This window comes from Sebastes fasciatus, chromosome 13 (genome assembly GCF_043250625.1).
Source record: "Sebastes fasciatus isolate fSebFas1 chromosome 13, fSebFas1.pri, whole genome shotgun sequence".
NCBI lineage: Eukaryota > Metazoa > Chordata > Actinopteri > Perciformes > Sebastidae > Sebastes > Sebastes fasciatus.
In genome coordinates this window covers 11,290,109-11,307,153 of record NC_133807.1, presented here as the reverse complement: position 1 = coordinate 11,307,153, position 17,045 = coordinate 11,290,109, and the positions used below count along the sequence as shown (strand labels likewise).

The window sequence follows — 17,045 nt, the reverse complement described above, 5'->3', positions numbered from 1 at the left end:
AGGGGCTATATGGAGCCTATGTAATATTTTATATTGAATCTCCGCAAGCCTGTTGCAAGTGAAGGTTGATTGCACCAGGTGCACTGCCTCCCGCCAGTCTTCCTCATTGTAGTCATTACCCAGGTCACCCTCCCATTTGCGTGATAATTTGGTCGTGTCATATTTATCCTGAGAGTAAAGTACAGAATAGAAACGGGATATTCCGTGCTTAAAACCCTTCTGCTCACGGATAAACTTTTCTGCCTCACTATAGATGGAAATGTCCTCTGTAGGCTTTACAAGTGTATTAACAAAATGCCTTAATTGTAAATATGCAAAAAAGTGATCTTTAGGGAGATTAAATTTGTCTTGAAGCTGCTGAAAGGACATCAAGGTATTAACCTCAAACACGTCCCCTATCACATGAATCCCTTTGTCACGCCATGAGTGGAATAAAGAAAGCCTCAAGCCTGGTAAAAATTCCTGATTATTACAGATGGGAGACAGCATGGATTTGACACCTCGTCTATCCATGTAATCGGAGATCTCCCGCCACACTTTAATAGAGTTGATAATTAAAGGGTTATTCTTAATGTTCATTTTAATTTTTTCCGGTCCACATGTCACCAAACTCCACAGGGACTCAGGGGAGCACGCCCAAGAGTCTACACAAGTTTCGAGCCTAAGATATGAGTGTAACCAAGTCCAAAGAGTACGAATGTGACAGGCCCAGTTGTAAAAGAGCATGTTGGGTACCGCTAAACCACCTTTTTCTTTGGGCACCTGCAGAGAACTAAACTTTTGTCTCGGCCTTTTACCGTGCCAAATAAATTTTGAAAAGGATCTCTCCAAGTCTTTGTTAACTTTTTTGGAGATGCGCAGTTTTTTATTTATTTAGCGAATGCAAAGTCCTTGAGCCATGCAGTTGCCTCCTGGTCTGCTGTATGGAGGGTGTCTAACCCTCCTTTTAGACTGTGGAGCGGGCAAGCTTCAATGATGTGTTCCATTGTTTGCACCTCTCCACAGGCACACAATGGGCTTGGGCTGCTGCCCCATTTGTGAAGGCTGGCCAAGCAGGGGCCATGTCCGGACCTGAATCTATTAAGAGTTGACCACTGTATCCTTGGCAGGTTGGTGCCAGGGACCTGTAGGGTGGGGTCTGACACCAGATGTTTGTTTGGGACATCCTTAGACTCCCATTCCTTTTCCCATGCTGATTGGGTGGTGAAGTCGGCTGGTGGGGTATTCTTCCATATTGGTCGTCTAGATGGAAGACGGGCAGTGGGTGGGTTGCAGATGTCTGCATGGATTGGTAGATGGGGAGAGTCTTCGACCTTTTGAAGCATCCTTTGAGTAGATGCTACTCGCCGGATATGTGGGGGGGTTATATTGGATAGGACAGGGAGCCAGGGGAGTGGTGTTGAACGAATAGTCCCGCTTATGATTCGCATGGTTGTGTTGAGCTGGGTGTCCACATGGTGTGTATGGGGTGACCTGGACCAAACAGGGGCACAGTATTCTGCTGCAGAGTAAGCAAGGGCCAGTGCCGAGGTGCGCAATGTGGGGGCTGCTGCCCCCCATTTTGAGCCAGCGAGCTTACAGAGCAGGTTGTTTCTAGTCTTCACCTTAGCTGCCATTCCTTTCAGGTGTTCCTTGAAGGATAGGGTCCTGTCAAGTGTCACTCCCAGGTAAGTTGGGTTGAGGGCGTGCTTCAGCTTAAGTCCGCTGAGTTGGATATTTAGCTCTGAAGCAGCTTTTGCGTTGTTGAGGTGGAATACACTGGAGACTGTTTTAGCGGGGCTTGGTTTTAGGCGCCAGGTTTTGCAGTACTGGTCCAGCTTTGCGAGGTCTTCCGTGAGCACCTGTTCCAGAGAGTCAAAGTCTGGTGCTTGGGTTGCCAGACAGATGTCATCAGCGTAGATGAATTTACGGGATTTAGTGGTGGGTAGGTCATTTGTGTAAAGGTTAAACAGGGTTGGGGCGAGGACTGACCCTTGTGGGAGCCCGTTTGACTGTTTTCTCCATGCACTCTTATTCTGTCCAAGGTGAACTCTGAACCTCCGGTTAGTTAGCAGAGTTTTAATTGTTGCTGTTGCCCAGGCAGGGAGTGCTTTTGTGAGTTTTAGCAGGAGGCCTTTGTGCCAAACAGTATCGTAGGCAGCTGTGAGGTCGAGGAATACTGTTCCTGTCTTCAGTTTGCGCTCGAAACCATTTTCGATGAAGGTGGTTAGGGCCAGTACTTGTTCTCCTGTGCTGCGGCCCTTGCGGAAACCGGCCTGGTCTACGCAAAGAATCTCTTCTACTCCTGGAGATATGCGTTGTAGTATAAGGCGTTCTAGGATTTTGAAAGGGACGCAGAGTAGAGAGATTGGGCGGTAGCTTGCTGGTAGTTTGTGGTCTTTACCAGGTTTTGGTATGGCAATTACTTTTGCTGACCGCCATTTCTTTGGGATTGAGTTTGACTGTATTATCCTGGTATAGAATTGGGTCAGCCAGGTTAGAGCTCGGGGGCCCAGATGTTTCATGAACTCTGGAGAGATGTTATCATATCCTGCTGCCTTTCCACATTTCAGGCCCTGCAGGACTTTCTCCAGTTCAGCGACCTCAAAAGGCTCAGGGTTGCTTTCCTCTCTGAGCTTTTTTCTGTGTGCCTTTAGCTCAGTTGTAATTGCTGCTTTTGCAATAGTCAGTAGGTGGGACGCAACTTGATTGGGTGTGACAGGTGGTCGGCTTTGGGTAGGTGGTTTCTGTGCAGCACCAAGGCGGCGGATGAGGCTCCAGCATTTTCTGCTAGAGCGGGTGAAATTCAGGTCTGCTACAGTCTCCTCCCATTTTTTCCGCCGAGCTGTAGATAGTGATTCAATGAGATGGTCTGCCATCTCGGGGTCCCCTGATGTTTTGTAGGCTTGTAGGAGGGCAGCACTTTCTCCGTCCAGGCATGGGACATAGAGGGGTCGGTAGCCTCGTGGAATTGCTGTGTGGGTAGCTTTGTAGATGGCGCTGCAAAAGCGATTGTATGCTTCATCTACAGTGATGGTTTGGAGTGGGATGGTGACGATACTCCGGTCCAGAGTTTCACTGAATTTCGTCCAGTTGGCTTTTCGGAAGTTCCAACGCATCTTCCTTGGGCTGTTTATGGCAACATTTGTAGAGGGTATAGAAGTCGAGGGAGTACGTTCATCTTTATCAGGCTAACACGACCAATAAGTGAAAGCGGAAGATCATGCCACCGAATCAGATCTTGTTTCACTGTATTAAGTACAGGGGCAAAGTTAAATTTCCATAAGTCGTGGTTATCTGGCGATATTTTTAGACCTAGGTACATGAAACCAGCAGTGGACCACTTGAAAGGGAAATTTACTAACATGCTGGTATCACTGAAGCTGCCCAGGGGCATAGCCTCGGATTTGCTAAAGTTTATCTTGTAGCCTGAGATATAGCTAAATTCGTTTATTATTGCTAGGATGGTGGGAACAGAAGTTTCAGGAGAGGTAAGGAATAAAAGGATGTCGTCAGCATATAACGCAATTTTGTGAGTGGTACCCTCGACAGCTATACCCCTCACATCTCCATGGCATCTAATGGCTTCTGCCAACGGCTCGAGAGCGATGGCGAAGAGCAGAGGGCTTAGAGGGCAGCCCTGGCGTGTGGACCTTTCCAAAGGGAAGGAGCCCGAGCGCAGACCATTAGTTATAATACAGGCCGTGGGGGAGTGGTAAATAGTTTGGATCCACTTAAGGAAATCCCCCCCCAAACCAAACCTCTCAAGGACGTCATATAGATAGTGCCACTCAACTCTATCGAACGCCTTTTCGGCATCTAAAGAAATGGCGAGGGCCTTCTTTTTAAAATGGTTAGTAAATTGGATAATATTCAACAGCCGTCTAATGTTTGTATGTGAGTAGCGCCCATGAACAAAACCCGTCTGGTCAGGATTAATAATACAGGGCAGAAGCAATTCTAACCTCCTAGCAAGTAGTTTAGTAAGCAACTTATTTTCTACCGGGATAAGGCTAATAGGCCTATAGGAGCCACATAGGTCGGGGGGTTTGCCCTTCTTCAGAATAAGGGAGATATTAGCTAGATTAAGAGTTGAGGGGAGGCAGCCATTTTCAAAAGAATCTCTATACATGTCTGTAAGAGGGCTTACTATGATATTCCCTAGTTTTTTATAAAATTCTGGGCAGTACCCATCAGGCCCTGCCGCCTTCCCTCCTTTAAGTACCCGAATAGTTTCCAGAACCTCCTCCTCTGTGATTGGTTTGCATAAGCCTTCCTTTTGGTCATCTGAGAGAGTTGGTAATTTTATTATGTCAAGGAATCTTCCCCATGTCTCCTCAGAGGTGAGACCATCTGATGAATATAGTTTCTGATAAAAAACCTTCATAATTTTATTTATTTCAGTAGATTTGTGACATCTAACTCCATTGGTGTCTTGGAGCGCCGATATTGAGGTTGAACCGCTCCCCCCCTTGGCCAGACGGGCCAGCAGGCGACCTGGTTTATTACCTGATTCATAGAGCCTATGTTTTGCAAAAAATATTGAAGACTCTGCATTCTTTGTTAACAGTTGATTTAAAGCAGAACGCGTAGCATCCAACTGTTCCCCAATGGACCTGAATGGAGAACTTTTAAATTCTCCCTCCAACTCCTTAATTTTCTTCTCCAACTCTAACTGGGTTTTGAGAGCCTTTTTCTTTTGTGCTGATGTGTAGGATATGATAGCCCCACGAAGGTAAGCCTTAGCCGCCTCCCACAAAGTAGTAGAACTCACTTCAGGTGATTTATTCTCAGCAAGGAATTGTTTAAGTTCTTTACTAAGGAAATCAACAAAGGGTGGGGTGCTTAATAAGGAAGGGCTCAGGCGCCAGTGTCTACAAGAGGGGTCTTTATACGGGGGACCAATGGTTACGCTGATAGGGGCGTGGTCAGATATAGTCTGATTTCCTATAATACAGTCTTTAATTCTATCTAAAAGTGTCCTGGAAGAAAGGAAAAAATCAATTCTAGAGAAGGACTGGTGAGGCTTAGAGAAGAAGGTATAGTCCCGGCCTGTTGGGTTAAGAACTCTCCATGCATCATTCAAGTCCAAGTCAGTACAAAATTCAGCCAGTTTAAGACTTTTGCGAGAAGGAATAGGCCTAGGAGGAGATTGATCGACAGTAGAGTCAGGGGTACAATTAAAGTCACCACCTATCAAAGTAAAGGAGGTAGAAAAGTCAGACATGTCTGCCAGAAGTTTGGGAAAAAAGGTAGATTCATATATATTGGGGGCGTAAATGCAACCCAGTAAAATGTGCTCTCCATAGATGTATCCGGAAATAAGCACGTAACGCCCTTCTTTATCGGTTACTGTTCTATCCAATGTAAAAGGAAGGCTGCGATGTAAGAGAATAGCCACACCTCGACTGTTGGATTTAAAGGAGGAATAAAAAACTTGCCCAACCCAATTTCTATGTAATTTAATATGTTCCAGATCGGACAGGTGGGTTTCCTGTAAGAAGGCGATGTGGCACTTCTCCTTTTTTAGTAAAGTAAGAATCTTTTGGCGCTTGACGACATGGTTTAAACCTTTAACATTTAGCGAGGTAATTTTGAGATCACTCATAAGTACAACCACTAACAAGGTAAATGGGTGGAAGCATATTTGCAAATGGGTTTACAAAACCCAAACTAAGATGAGAAGTCTGATAAGATCTAGTCTTACATGAGAGAGAGAACATCTTATTACATGAGAAAACTGAAAACAATGGAACAGGATAACAAAAAATAAAACACAAAACATTACCCTCAAAAACAAAGCCTGACAGCTGGAGCCTATCGAACACTTTCCCAAAGAAAACACAACAAAAATCACAAATGGTGAACACATTTGGGTGCGTGAAGCTGAGAAGTAACATTCCACCAAACCAGGAGAGAAATCTAGATCCCATAACTTACCCCTAAAGATCCAGATCAACTTCTGTCACCCTCCCGCCACCTACCACCTTGAAAAGTACAGTTGTCCAACAGTATAGGGCTATACTAATTATTACTCATTCCAGTGTTATACAAAAAAAAAAAAAAAAATCATTAGAGGCAACAACTTATTAGTGTGGCGATAAAAAAAAAAAAGATAAAGATAAAAGGTGGTGGGCGACTCAGCATTTTAAAGGTCTTAATTATGCAACTCAAAAAGAACAGGCAGTTGTCAAAAGGAGAGATTATGTATGGCAGAAACACCACATGAACTGAAAAAGACGTTATCAAGGGCCAAGATCATAATAAACTGAGGTCAGCCTTGACTTTATCCAGTCCATTAAATTATTCACAAACAAAAAAGAAATGCAATGACCGTTTTAAAACAAAGTATTGACCCCGTTATTTTCTCAAAACAGAATATAAATAACACGTGAGAGCTGGGTATATTATAAAGAGTGTCTATCTGCCAGAGCGTGCGCTCGGCTGTAGCCTACGGGACTATTTACGTGCGTAATTGTGTGCATGTGCGTAATACAGGGTTCTACAACCAGCTAATGTGAATGTGTGTGTGCGCTCATGGATGTATAGGAAACGTGTATAATGTTCGGGTGTATGAAGCTTAGAATATGTACAAGAGACAGCTGAGTCGCCCTAAACTAGTTCAAAATATTCCTTCATGTCCCCATCCCACAGAGAGCAGGAAAAGAGACGGAGTTGTACCTGACCAAGTTTTTCATTTGTCCCAGACCTTCACAAACTCCCAAGCCTTGCGTGGAGACTTGAAAGTGTAGTCCTGGTTGTTGTATGAAAAGCACAGGCTGGCTGGAAAGCGCATCTGGAAGCGTATCCCTCGCATGATGAGACGCTGGCAAACATCATTGAACTCCCGTCGGGTCTGCCTCACCTGGACCGAGAGGTCCTGGCGAATGTAGATTTGGTTTCCGTTGTACAGAAGCTTCTCTTTTTCCTTGACTGCAGCCATGACCCTCTGTTTGTCGCAGAAATTGTGCAGCTTGATGATCACCGGTCTTGTATACTTTTCCTTCTGAGGGCCGAGGGATCTGTGCGCTCTGTCGATTTTAATCGTCCCTCGTTTGGTTTGCAAACCCAGTAGTTTGGGGAGCCATGATTCGAAAAATTAAGTTGGTTGTTGTCCCTCCGTGCCTTCCTTCAGACCAATAATCCTGATGTTCTCCCTGCGGCTGCGGTTTTCGCTGTCCTCGGCTCGTTGTGAGAGAGTATTCACTTCCTTTTCTAGAGCCGTAATCTTGTTAGACAATGAAGTCACGAAGTCTTCAGCATCTGAGATACGTGATTCAGCCTCCATTAAGCGCTTGGTGTTGCCTTCGATACGGTTGTTAAATCCTTCCAGAGTCAGATGAAGTTCGGTAAACTTCTGATCCATTAAGGCGCTGATTTTCTGTGTGACATCCTGCGCAAGGAGAGTAGCCAAGCCCTCCTCCTCGCAGGTGGCGGCGCCATGCTGGCTAACGTTAGCTGTAGCGTCCATGCTAGTGGTCTGGAGTTTCTTCAGCTCTGAGCGAGTTCTAGCCACGGCATCACGTTGAACTTGGTTTGGATCAGAAGCGGACATGTTCATACATAGATAGCCACCTTTAGAAAGTCCAGCCTGGGTCAAAAAGTAACTTTAAATTGTAAATTGTATCTGGTGGTGACGGGAGGTCGGCAAAAAACGACTCCTCACGATGACCGCATCACGTGACCCCCACCACTGTGTATTTTTGATCATGTTCTTAATCACAATGGTTAGAACCTGGTTAACTAAATGACATATAAAATTGTCTGTTTTATTAGTGTGGTCCAGTGAATAGTGCCGAACACTCGGACGAGGATGACGACAGCACAAGAGTGGGAGGAGAGTCTGAAATCAAATCTGTATTATCATCTGCAACCAATGAGAAAGGTACCATTTTAAAGATCATTTTCATTGTAACAGATATTTACAGTAAAATTATATTTCATATTCAATGGTATCAATAAAATAGGGAACTAACTAACTGTGATATTTGTTGGCTTTGACCCTTCAACAGGAGAGGCTGACGGAGTTAAAGAGCTCAGCAATGAAAGCAGCAGTAACATGAGTGAGCGGTCCATGGAGGAGAGTGATGCAGAGAAGGACACAAGTTCATCATCTCAGACCGTTTCAACAGTTACCAAAGAACGTGAGAATTACATTTTCTTTTTTTGTTGTATTGCATTTCTGCAAAATCTGGATAATTATAATGAAAATAAAACACATATTATGTCTATTTGGTGTAGAGGACATACATCATGTTGAACAATGCACTTTTTCATATATACAAAGAAACTTTGCAGATAAATATTATAAACTGGGAATGGTTAACTGACCCGAAACTTTTTATTTACTGTTTGATCCTACAATCTGCATGCTGTTATATTACCCTTCAGGAGACGAGCTGGAGGAGATTGCAGCTGAAACAGAGGTAAAGGTGAGATATTGTAGACCTCAGTAGTCATTGTCATACAGCGGTGTCTTTTTAAATTATGCCTATCTTTCAGGTCAAGTTTTAGCTGAAGATTGGAGCTGTTTGTTTGCATTGTCAGTTTAGACTTGAATAGAGTTTAACTCCGTGAACCATCTGGTTGAACACATGGATGAGTTGAAAATAATTGCAGAAGAGTTTACTTTCTTCTTACTAAAATATTATTATTTTGGCGTTGTTCTCTGAATTGATCTACTATTGTGTGTTGTTGAATCTTCTCTCATGGTTCAAACCTGAGTAACTGATGTTAAATGAAATGATTTGTTTTCTTAGTGTGATCCAGTGAATGAACCTGATGATGTTGAACACTCAAAGAATGATGACAACAAAGGAGGAGAGTCTGAAATCAAGCCTGTACAATCTGCAACCACTGAGAAAGGTAATGTTTTAATGAATACTACAATAACACGAAAAAAATCAAGAATAGAGCTAATTCAGTTGATGACATTCAAAATTGCTTAAAACAAACATTATTTATAGTAAGAAAAATATATTGGTTTACAAGTACATTGGTCTGACCCTCTTATAATACAGTTCATTATTCTACTGCCGGTACCTTAGATACGAGTGGAAACATGGATAAGGTAAGAAACTCCTAATTTAATTTAGGCATTACATTTTTATGACTAGTTACTTTATATCCCATTGTGTGACATTATCATTTTCATACAATACGTTTATTTTAGGGCTGTCAAAGTTAACGCGATAATAATGCGTTAACGCAAATTTGTTTTAACGCCACTAATTTCATTAACGCAACTGATTTTTAGGTTGTAGCTAGAGTGAAAATACTGGCATCATATGAAACTAGAACCTAAGGAATACCTTGGTACAACCATGTTGTATTAGCTTGTCGTGAAGGAGGCCAAATAACGCTCCAAACTTAGGCTGGTGAGGAAAAACTGGCATGGCCAGTATGTGAGAGATATGTGAATGAAAATGGGTTCTATGGGTACCCACAAGTCTCCCATTTATAGACATGCCCACTTTACGATAATCACATGCAGTTTTGGGCAAGTCATAGTCAAGTCAGCACACTGACACACTGACAGCTGTTGTTGCCTGTTGGGCTTGAATTTGCCATGTTATGATTTGAGCACATATTTTTATGCTAATTGCTGTACCTCTGAGGGCTTATGGACAATATTTGTCATTGTTTTGTGTTGTTAATTGATTTCTAATAATAAATATATACATACATTTGCATAAAGCAATCATATTTGCCCACTCCCATGTTAATAAGAGTGTAAAATAAATGACAAATCTCCTTTTAGGATACATTTTGAACAAATAAATGTGCAATTAATTTGCAATTAATTGTGATTAACTATGGAAAATCATGTGATTAATCGTGATTAAATATTTCAATCGATTGTCAGTCCTAAATGTTTATTTACTTATTTACAGCAGTCAGTGGAGATTTCTGAAGAGATCAACAAGAAGAAACAATATCAAAGAGAAGCTGAAACACTGCTTGGCAGACTTCACCTTCAAGACAAACAACAACAGAAGTTGTCACCAGCAGATTTTCTTAAAGTAGGTCCACCTGTGAAACAGGATCATGACACATCTGAGAAAGATCTCGCTCTTACTTTTCTTCAGAGGTTGATGATGTTAGACTACAGAGCCAGATATATTCCTGTAAAACAAGACAGTCCTGAGGTGAGCCATTCAAATCCTGTTCCAGTGTTTGACACTGTTGACACAGATGACGATGACTTGGATGCTCTTTACAGCACCAGTGTAGAGTTTGACCAATCAAAACTCAAGACTCATGTGCATCCAATGGATGTTCAAATGGCAGTATTTCACTGCTCAGACAGCTTCTTTAAGCAGAACATGATTACAAAGCTATCACAATGTCAGTACGCCTTACCTTTGCTTGTTCCTGACCCAGTCACAATGGATATTGGCTGTCCTCTGTGGACATTCAGACAAATAAGAAAAACATGGAAGATATCTGAAATCAAAGACAATTCAAACATTGTCACCATGAAGAGTATGCCCATCTGCAAAGCAGAGACACCCATGGTGTCATTTCTCCGCCTGGGTTCACTATCTCTGTCTAAATCTCAGCTGATGAACTCTTTGATCAACGACCGTCACAACACCTTCTTCCACAGAAACTGCCCAGGTAGCACCAAGTCTCGACATCTGATGGATGGTGTGGCAGAGATTGCCTGGTACTGCCCTGCTGGAAAACCCAATGATGCCTTCACTGACTGCATTGCCTTCTGTAATCTTCATGGTGATGCTCTGTCCATTGAAAAACAGCGTGACATACTGACTGACAGATCTTCAGTCAATGTTGTTCTTGTTCCAACTCTCGAAAAAGATGATAAAGGTACTGCAGTTATCTCAGCCCTTTACAAGTCTCCGAAGCCTCTCATTATTCTCATTGCTGATAATGATTGTGGTGCTGTTGAGACAAAAAAGGGAAAATACAAAGTGGGTCTGAAGGACAGAAGCCATTCGGATGTTTCTGAAGAACTGAAAAAAATCATTGGAAACATTTTGTCTGGACCACATGCATCCTTCCAGCTTGAAACCATGGCTGAGGTCTCTGGAATCAGAGTGGATGAAGATGATGAAGTCTGCCGAAAAGGAAAATCTGCTGCTATGAAAGTAGTAAACTTGCTTCAGGGGATGGATGTGTCAAAGATCAAAGATACATTTCTGCCTTGTCAAGGCCAACTGTGGCATGAGTGGTGCAAAATAAACAAAGAACTGTATCACCTGAAAGGACACATTGAGAAGGAGAAATGTGAAAAGCGACATAAATTAAAGCAAATACGACAAAAACAACACACTGCTTCCGGCAGTAAACTGATGAAGTTGTTCATTAAAAGCCTCTCATCTTTGCCATCAACAGACAAAGTCTATTTCTTGAAATGGACTCAGATCTTAATAGATGCCCTCTCCACAGACGATCTCTCTTCAATTCTCCAAAACTATGATGAAAAGTGGACTGAAGTCTTGGCTTTGAAGAAGAAGCATGACAAATCTGATCTGTTAAAAGGAAAGCAAACTGAGCTTGATGAAATATCAACCAAACTACAGTCAGCAACTTTTGGCTTGGAGCACATCTTTAGAGAAATGGGACAGATCTATGAAGCCCATGCATCTCTGCAGAAACGAACAAAGAGGGTACAGACTGACTGGTCTAAATACCGGGAGCTGGCTGCAGAGTTGATGATATCAGGACACCCAATGGAGCTGATGGATGGTGATGCAGGTCACGTACCTTTAACATGGATCTCTAGACTTTTAGATGAAGTCATCAAGAAACTAGGCGACAAGAGAGTTTTTGTTTTGTCAGTTTTGGGCGTACAGAGCAGTGGAAAATCAACAATGCTGAATGCCATGTTTGGGTTACAGTTTGCAGTGAGTGCTGGCAGGTGCACCAAGGGGGCCTTCATGCAGCTGGTCAAAGTGTCAGAGGAGATCAAAGAAGACTTTCAGTTTGACTACATCCTAGTGGTGGACACGGAAGGACTGCGTGCTCTTGAGTTGGAAGGTAACGCCACTCTTCAGCACGACAATGAACTGGCAACATTTGTTGTTGGTCTGGGAAATATGACACTGATCAACATCTTTGGAGAGAATCCAGCTGAGATGCAAGATGTTCTGCAGATTGTTGTTCAGGCTTTCATGAGGATGAAGAAAATCAAACTTTCTCCAACTTGTGTGTTCGTTCACCAGAATGTTACAGATATTGCAGCTGCAGAGAAAAACATGGATGGAAAGAGACGTCTGCAAGAAAAACTGGACAAGATGGCCTCACTAGCAGCCAAAGAGGAGGATTGTGATGCTGGGTGCTTCAGTGACGTCATTGCATTTGATGTGCAGAAAGATGTGAAATACTTTGCCCAGCTATGGGAGGGAAGTCCACCTATGGCTCCTCCAAATCCAGGTTATAGTGAGAGCGTCCAAGAGCTGAAGACCCTCATCCTCTCTAAAGCTTCCCAGTCTGCTGGGATTACTCTCTCACAGTTCAAAAGCAAAATCCAGGACCTGTGGAAAGCCCTGATGAACGAACACTTTGTTTTCAGTTTCAAAAACACACTTGAAATTGCAGTATACAGAAAACTTGAGATCCAGTATGGGAACTGGACCTGGGACCTGAGGAGCAACATGTTGACCATTGAGAATGGGCTTCATACCCAAATTGAAAATGGAAAACTTGACAAAGTCGAGCTCAATCATCTCCATAAAGAAATGAACAAAACCTATGGAGAAATCACAAAAGCAATGACAACATACTTTGATGATGACAGAGACAAAGAAATGTTGGTTCAGTGGCGAGGACGATTCGAAAGCAAAATCAAGGAGTTTCATGATGAGCAAGTGAGAGCAGTTAAAAGAAGACTGGATGAAGTTATCCAGCAGAAGAACGCTTGTAAAAAGCTAGATGATAAGAAGAAAGAGTTTGAGAACAAGCTGCTACAAAAGAGCAAAGAGCTCGCTCATCGGTTAAAGGACAAGGCAAAAGATGAAGAGGAACTTAAAAAGCACTTCAACTCTGTTTGGAGTGGCTTGGTTCATGAACTAACTGCAGGTATAAAACCTATTGAGCACATCAACTATGAAAAAGATCAGTCAACTATCCTTCAGGAGCTTGGGTTTGAATGGCCTCTCATAGCTGAATGTGAAAGCAGTGGCAGATTCAAAAAAATATCAGAGGTTGGAGATTACGTTCATTATGTATCTCTCACCAAGCACCAAGATCTGAGTAACACAGAAAAAGGTTTCTTTGACCGTGTTTCAGAAACCATGACGAAAGCAAAATATACCTTTAAGGGGTATTTTCAGTCTGAAGAACAACAACTGATCAGATCCTTCATTGATGATGTTGAAAAACAGTCCCTTGATGAAATCAAGAGCAAACCTGTAGCTACAAGAGGCTACAAATCAACTTTCTTGCAGGAAGTGGCCAACCATGTGAAAGAAAAGGTGACAGAATTTGAATCAAAGAGGAAATATGCTCTGAAGAAGGAGTTTACAGTTGATCTCATACTGTATGTGTTTCACAGAGCAGGGGGATGGCTTTCAGAGTCCCACAAGAAATTCAAAGGGAACAACGATGCACTCGCTTATGTAGAAAGCAAGAAAATGCAATATTACAACATCTTCAGAAGCTTCTGCAAAGGAAACTCGTCTGCTGTTGTGCTTGGAGAACTGATCTGTGAGAAACTGAAGAGTTCCTCTGTTGAGGCCGTCTGTAACAAGACTGCCATTGATCTCGCTGGAGAGATGAGGTGCAGTTTCCCAGCATTCAGTGGGAACAGGCTGAACCTGGAGAAACACATGTTGAAGTCGCTCGCAGAGAAAGAGGAGTTTGATGGTTTTATCACCTACATCCAACACCCAAGGAGACAAGTTGAGACTTTCATAAAGGAGGAAGTACAGAAATACATCTTCACAGACAACAAAAATAAAGCCCAGAACATACTCAAGAAAAATGTTGAAGACATCAAAAATCTTGTGAGTCAAGCTTTATTTGATGCAACAGAGAAAGTCAAAACTCAGAGAGGAGACCTGGACATGTGGATGGAGGAATTTTCCAGTTTGCTAAAAGATAAGTTAACATTCAAAACCATCTGTTATGAAAACTTCAGTGACATAAACAGATTTGACTTTCTCAAAGAAGAGATAGAGAAAGGTCTTAAATCGGTCATAAAGAAGATGAGCTGCCTCTCATTGGATAAGATGAAGGAATTCAGGATGAAGCCTGATGAAATCCTCATTGATCAGCTGTGTAACTGCTGCTGGGTAAAGTGTCCATTCTGTGCAGCTGTTTGTATCAACACACTGGAAGATCACAGTCCTGACAAACACAATGTCCCATTTCATCGCCCTGCTGGGATCAAGGGATGGCACACTGAAGGCACAGTGAACCTGGTCACCTCTTTCTGTACAACATCAGTTGCAAGTGATGGAAGTTTCCGTCCACGTCATGATTCAGATGAGAGCATTCCTTATAAACTGTATCAAACTGCTGGAGAGGAGTATGCTACATGGGAGATTACTCCTGATGCATCAAAGCTGACATACTGGAAATGGTTTGTATGTCTATTTGAAGAACAACTGGAAGACCATTATGGATTAAAATTCCAGGGCAGAGGGGAAATTCCCAGTGAGTGGAGAGACCACAGTAAACAGGAAGCTATTGATAGTCTGGATGAAATGTACAACCTGTGAGTGAACCAGAAACAACCAAGCTCTACTCAAAGTGACAGAAGCCCAAAGTGTCTTTAACTGTTCAAAAGAAATCATTTTTGATTTGATTGAAGGAGTGCAACAATATCAATGATGAGGATGAATCCTTTCAAAAATGACTGAAACAGTACCTGTTTATAATTTAATCAATAGTATTTTAATTATTTTATGTATAGAGAGATTGAGTTGCAGTAAAACATTAAGCAGTAATCATTCCTGAAAATGTCCTAAAGCAAAGGAGAACATGTGTAATTACAAATGACGTGTCTGTTAGCCATTAAACGACGACTGTAAAAAGTATGAGAACGATCAGAATTCATCAAAGGTTTTTGTTTAATTAGAAATATTCTTTTTATTATTATTTTACAAGATGATTAAGATGCATGATTGTTTTTTTCTTTGAATATTTAAAGGACATTTTTTAAAAGAAGGAATGAAGAAGTTTCTAGGTTTTCAGATATTATGGAGACATTTTCATTCCTCTAAAAACGGGAATGTAAGATATGATTTGACTTTTGTTTTTACGTTTATACTTTTATTTGAAAATCTCATCAAACAGAAATGACATGAAACTGTAAGTTCTTTGCTTTTCTAAAAAAAGTTGATCAAGATGCAAAATGAGTTGTGAGAAGTTTATTCTTCATTAATCCAAAGATGTGTATTTTTAATACAAGATGCATGAAATGTTCTTCTCACAGTCTAAAGAGCAAATAAAGATGTAGGATTTTAAGCTGAGGCATGTTGACAGACGTGTACATAGTTTAATTCATTCAGAATAAGAAATGGCAGCCATAATTGGTTGTAATTTTAATTTTCACTTTTTTTTTCTATAATACAGATCTCATTAAAATGCATCATAACAGTCAACACAAGTTTTGTAGTTTTGATTAAAGTTGTATATAAATATCTCTGTAATGTATTTTTTGTAAACTATCTTTTGAAGGGTTTTGAAAGAATGTTTCAATAGATTAAGAATTAGTTATAAGGTGGATGTCCTGTCATTGAATTAATGAAGTGTTGATTATGAAAATGCATGAAACTTGTATTTGAGACTTGTCGAGTTACACGAAAAGGGAAAGAGTTGTGAGAAGTTGACATTATGTAAAAAAGAAAGAATGGATTTTTTTTATTGTTAACCATTTAGATATTTGTTGTGCAACTCATCTGAAAATCATTTTTACACAAACATTTTCATCGTACTATTTTGTATGTTTTTTTTCTTCAATAATTTGATGAACAATGCTTTATCTTTCTGAATTTCTTGGCGTATTCAACAATTTTTATACTTATTACTTATATTATCTCTTTTTAAATTATCTTATTACAGTTACTTTTTACTACTGCCAATATTGGAATTGATTTTGTTGTTTGATTTATTAGACTCTTGTCATTGCTACAGTATATTGATATTCATAATTACTAACAGAAATATCTGTCTTTATTGAAAAAAATGGGATATTTTCTTTTTCTGTAATAAATCAGTCAATGGAGTTCATGCCTCGTCTGTCATTAATGAGCATTATGAGAAGACCAGATGTTCTCTTGACCCAATCTCAAAATATGTCTAAGATCTGCCACATACTAAATCAAGTGCATTTTATTTATGTAACCCAAAATCACAAATAATGTTAATTTTGTCAAGTATTTTTAGATTTAGTCTTAGTCCTGTGATCAAAAGTTCATGTTAGTTTTAGTCATAGTTAATTCATCCTTTTTATTCTTAATATCCTTTCACATTCATGTTCCAAATGTTGACCAATAGGAGCATAGAGGCTCCTCCATGCACGACTGTAAATATGGCTAAGCAAAAGAAGAATGATGCTGTTGGTGCTGCAAGGAGGAACAATTGTTGTTTTCCTCCAAGTCACAAGGTTTAGGGGAAATAGAGCTCCTTTGTAAAACAAAGGAAAGAAGATGGTAAGCTATGATTGGTCTGGAACCAATGAGGGTCAGACCTATGTTCCCTCAGCACCTATGAATTTTTTCCCATCCAAATTAGGCTCTATGTTTCCTCATCTCCATGTTCCCTCAGCATCATCCCTGGCCCATGTTAACACCTGTCTATACCTTTTTGAGATATCGCGCTAACAATATCCGATAACAGACAGAAAATCTCACTAGTACTCGATGCCTTCAGTGGTTGGGTTGGTTAGGCTTAGGCATGAGGAGTGAGATCGGTAAGGGTTAGGGTAAGAATATCAGGGTACGGGTAGGGGGTCTTTAGGGGGAGATAGCAGGTCAGCAGTAGATGTCACATAAAAGTGGTTGTCATCATCTGAAAGCTAACTGAAGATTAATTTGAGATGCAGCCCAGCACTGTGTGTCAAGTTGTGCTAGTCATAAATCAGAAATAAACATGAA

The 17,045-nt window shown here is 41.1% G+C and overlaps 1 protein-coding gene across 1 annotated transcript in view; it reads left to right on the top strand.

Annotated features, from left to right (window-relative positions):
• LOC141781529 (interferon-induced very large GTPase 1-like) overlaps positions 1 to 16,168 on the top strand; it is a 30,612-nt gene extending 14,444 nt beyond the window's left edge. Inside the window, exons 9-13 of the mRNA XM_074657351.1 lie at positions 7,756 to 7,864; positions 7,992 to 8,123; positions 8,371 to 8,405; positions 8,739 to 8,921; positions 9,873 to 16,168. Coding sequence (XP_074513452.1) covers positions 7,756 to 7,864; positions 7,992 to 8,123; positions 8,371 to 8,405; positions 8,739 to 8,921; positions 9,873 to 14,666 — 5,253 coding nt within the window. The 3' untranslated portion in view covers positions 14,667 to 16,168. The remainder of the gene's footprint in view (positions 1 to 7,755; positions 7,865 to 7,991; positions 8,124 to 8,370; positions 8,406 to 8,738; positions 8,922 to 9,872) is intronic.
• Positions 16,169 to 17,045: the final 877 nt, after the last annotated feature.